The sequence below is a fragment of the Rhagoletis zephyria genome, unplaced genomic scaffold (assembly GCF_001687245.7).
Source record: "Rhagoletis zephyria isolate East Lansing unplaced genomic scaffold, Rhagoletis_zephyria_1.1 Rzeph_scaffold_05225, whole genome shotgun sequence".
Lineage (NCBI taxonomy): Eukaryota > Metazoa > Arthropoda > Insecta > Diptera > Tephritidae > Rhagoletis > Rhagoletis zephyria.
The window spans coordinates 40,924-44,055 of record NW_016162308.1 but is presented as its reverse complement, the minus strand read 5'-3'; the positions used below and the strand labels follow the sequence as shown (position 1 = coordinate 44,055).

Sequence of the window (3,132 nt, the reverse complement as noted above, 5' to 3'; positions counted from 1 at the left end):
TAGCCGGAGCAAGGTGTCGACTCTGGAAGCTGTTCTGGTCTCCTAAGCTCTCGGCATTGCTATTGAAGCAACGGAATTTCGAGAAAGTTCTAAGACCACTCTGCCACTAGGTTTCTTACTTCGTCCATTCCATCTTACAAACCTCGGACGAGCAAATGGCTTCATCCTCATTTCGGAAAGTCAATAAACTCGTTGTTCACTGTGATTGCATTTACACTAGTGACTTTTACATATTTTTATACTAACTCACCTTCTCAGTGCTCTTACATATTCCGAGTCTTCATTGCGTTGCGCTTGCGTATGCACACCCATTGCTGTGTCTGCGAAGACATCAACGAGCAAAAGGCCACAAATGATTCAATATTTTCACTCATTCCGCTTCCACGCAATCACTTACCACAAATTGTATCCAACATGCAGAGACCCACCGTATGCAGCAGCTCAAACGACCGCCTTTCAGCACATATCTTTCTCATTTGCTTCACCAACACCCCGGAATGCTCGTGAAAGCAGTTCAAAAAACCTTCCATCATCTTGAAGTGGAATGCAGGTGTTACCAGCTTTCGTCGTTGTTGGTATTTGCGTCCATTCGACAGTAGCAGACCATCACGCAGCCAGTCTTTCAAGAAGCGATATTGATCTGATTTTGTGGTAAACTTTGGGGAGCTGAGCAAAATTTCAATATCGCGGAAATCGTGCATCATAATATTGAGATCGAGGCCCAACCAAAGGCGAAATGTTTTTCCATATTCTTTGATCATCGCCAGGAGGCGGCTGATAAATTCGTCTGGCTGGATGTCTAGGAAGAGTAGCGCATTGCCAATGATGGGCAGCGCTGGTGGTCCGCGAAATCGGCGGCCTAATGAGTATCGACGTCCATAATTGGCATAGACGTAGGTGAGTAGTGCGACTAGCGTGCTGACTACGATTACGGCGATAATGGTAAACATCCTTTGGTATTTTTTGTTTGTGGTTTATTTTATTAAAATTTGATTAATCACTAAGAAATAAAAACTAAACTTTAAACAAAACGCCAACCAAACGCTTTGAATAGCAACAAATTACTGTTAGCGGGCAGTGTTCGCGCCGAAGCATTTATACTTGTTTCTGGACATTCTCGAGCTACATACAGTGCCGGACAAAAGTATGGGCACAGAGAAATTTTCGCAATACATGCAAAGCTTTTTATTCTAATTTATTTTCAATATTTTTTAATAAAAATATAGTTCGTACTTTTGCAAACTTTGTGCAAAACTCAGAAAAATTCAATAAACTTTCTATTCAGATTTTTTAGAAAAATTCAGTTTTATAGCCCATTCAATTTTAGTATAACAAAGTGCAAGTTCGAAGTATCTAAAAAATCCCGTTGATTTTTGGCAATTTCTCCATACAAAAAATAATTGTCGAACACACTTTGTATGGAACTATCTGAGTGAAAAAAATTCCAAAAAATTAATGCGAATTTTTAGCAACTTCAAACTTGCACTTTGTTATACTAAAATTGAATGGGCAGTTTTAAAGCCTACTTGGAATTTTTCTAAAAAATCTGAATAGAAAGTTGCAAATTAGTATGCAAATTTGTTGAATTTACTTGAGTTTTGTACAAAGCTTAGAGATTTTTTTTGTACAGTTTTTGGTGAAGTACGAATTACATATATTTTTATAAAAAAAATATCGAGAATAAATTAGAATAAAAAACTTTTATCCGACACTGTATATATATATATATATGTGTACGACCTGTACAAACATGTGTGCCAATACTTTTGTCTGGCACTGTACATACAAATATGTACGCATAAAAGTCCACATACATACATATCGTCGATGTTTTTGCAAAACCGCCCATCCACCAATTAATTGCAAAACCGCCTATCTTACGGCACTCAAATTTTACAGGAAAGCGAAAAAACGGTTTATTCTTTGAAGGCATTGCCTTGATAGGTGGTATATTGTCTGGCTATTATTTTACAAATCTGTTGTTTTAATAATGATTTAATGATTTTTATGCATAAATCTCGATGCCTGGAGTTCAGGGTTACCAAATCTCATTTTTGCCACAACGGCGATTTAAGCGGTTTTGCAACTGGTCGAGGGGCGGTTTTGCAAAAACATCGACAATATGTACATTAGACTGCATCACCAAAAAAGTTGCCTTTTTACCGTCGGGATTACAATCTTTGAAAAATTTCAAAAACAGCATAAAAATCTCCTTATTATGATTTCTTAGATTTTTTTTTTATTTTTATGCGAATTTTTTACTTATATCCATGTATACATATAAACTCCACCAATGTTGAATAATCTCCATTTGAGAGATTATTTACTAATAAATATTATTAAACTCAAACTCTGTATAATAACATACATACATGCATACAAAATACTACGTGAATATCGATGCTCAAAGTACATACATACTTAAGCGGCTTACAGTCGGACTATCGCTTGCAAAGGTAATCTGGTTAATAAATAGAACAAATGTTGGAGCTTAGTAACTATAGAGAATACAATGGGCCTCATGCATGATGAGTGGGCTTAAGCAGCGACTCGATTTTCAATACCAATTTTTCTTCTTCGGTACAAAAAATGAGTCTGAGCTTAAACATGCATTTGGCCGAGTATTTTTGACAATCGTATTTTCTATGTGCTAATCCCGGGACCGCAAATAATGTTTAGTACCAGCTTGACCGAGCTTTGCCCGGAGTGTATATAATTTTTAAAGTTTCCAAGATTTGGATAGCTTTAAAAAAATATTTTAGAATTAGAAAAAAAAAATAGATTTCAATATCTATTAAGTAAATTTCTTACTCCAAAATTTAGGTGGCAACCCTATTCAGGAATACGCTGGAATAAATGCTACATATCTTGAGCGTATTTGTACTGTGTACACATAAAAAAAAAATGATGATTGATATTAACAAAATAAAAATTTGTATTACATAGAAGCGTGGCAACCCTGATGGAAAATATTTTCTGACCAAAGTTCTCAACAGTACCTTTAATTTGATATCCATATTGCGATGTTTTAGATAAATTGTGTAGAATCGAAAATAAGTGGCAACCTTGCACTATTATCCTAAGGGATAATATTTTGTATATAGGAAAAACATTGCTTAAGAACCATCCGCT

General features: G+C 35.6%; 1 protein-coding gene across 1 annotated transcript; it reads right to left on the bottom strand.

The window, feature by feature from the left end:
* Nucleotides 1-250: 250 nt before the first annotated feature.
* LOC108371793 (cytochrome P450 4d1-like) lies at nt 251-950 on the bottom strand (the record flags this gene model as incomplete). The annotated part of the gene is made up of 2 exons (XM_017627398.1): nt 398-950; nt 251-320 (listed from the first exon to the last, which is right to left on the bottom strand). Coding segments are annotated over exons 1-2 (623 nt in total), but the record flags the coding sequence as incomplete, so codon positions are not given.
* Between the last annotated feature and the right edge of the window lie 2,182 nt (nt 951-3,132).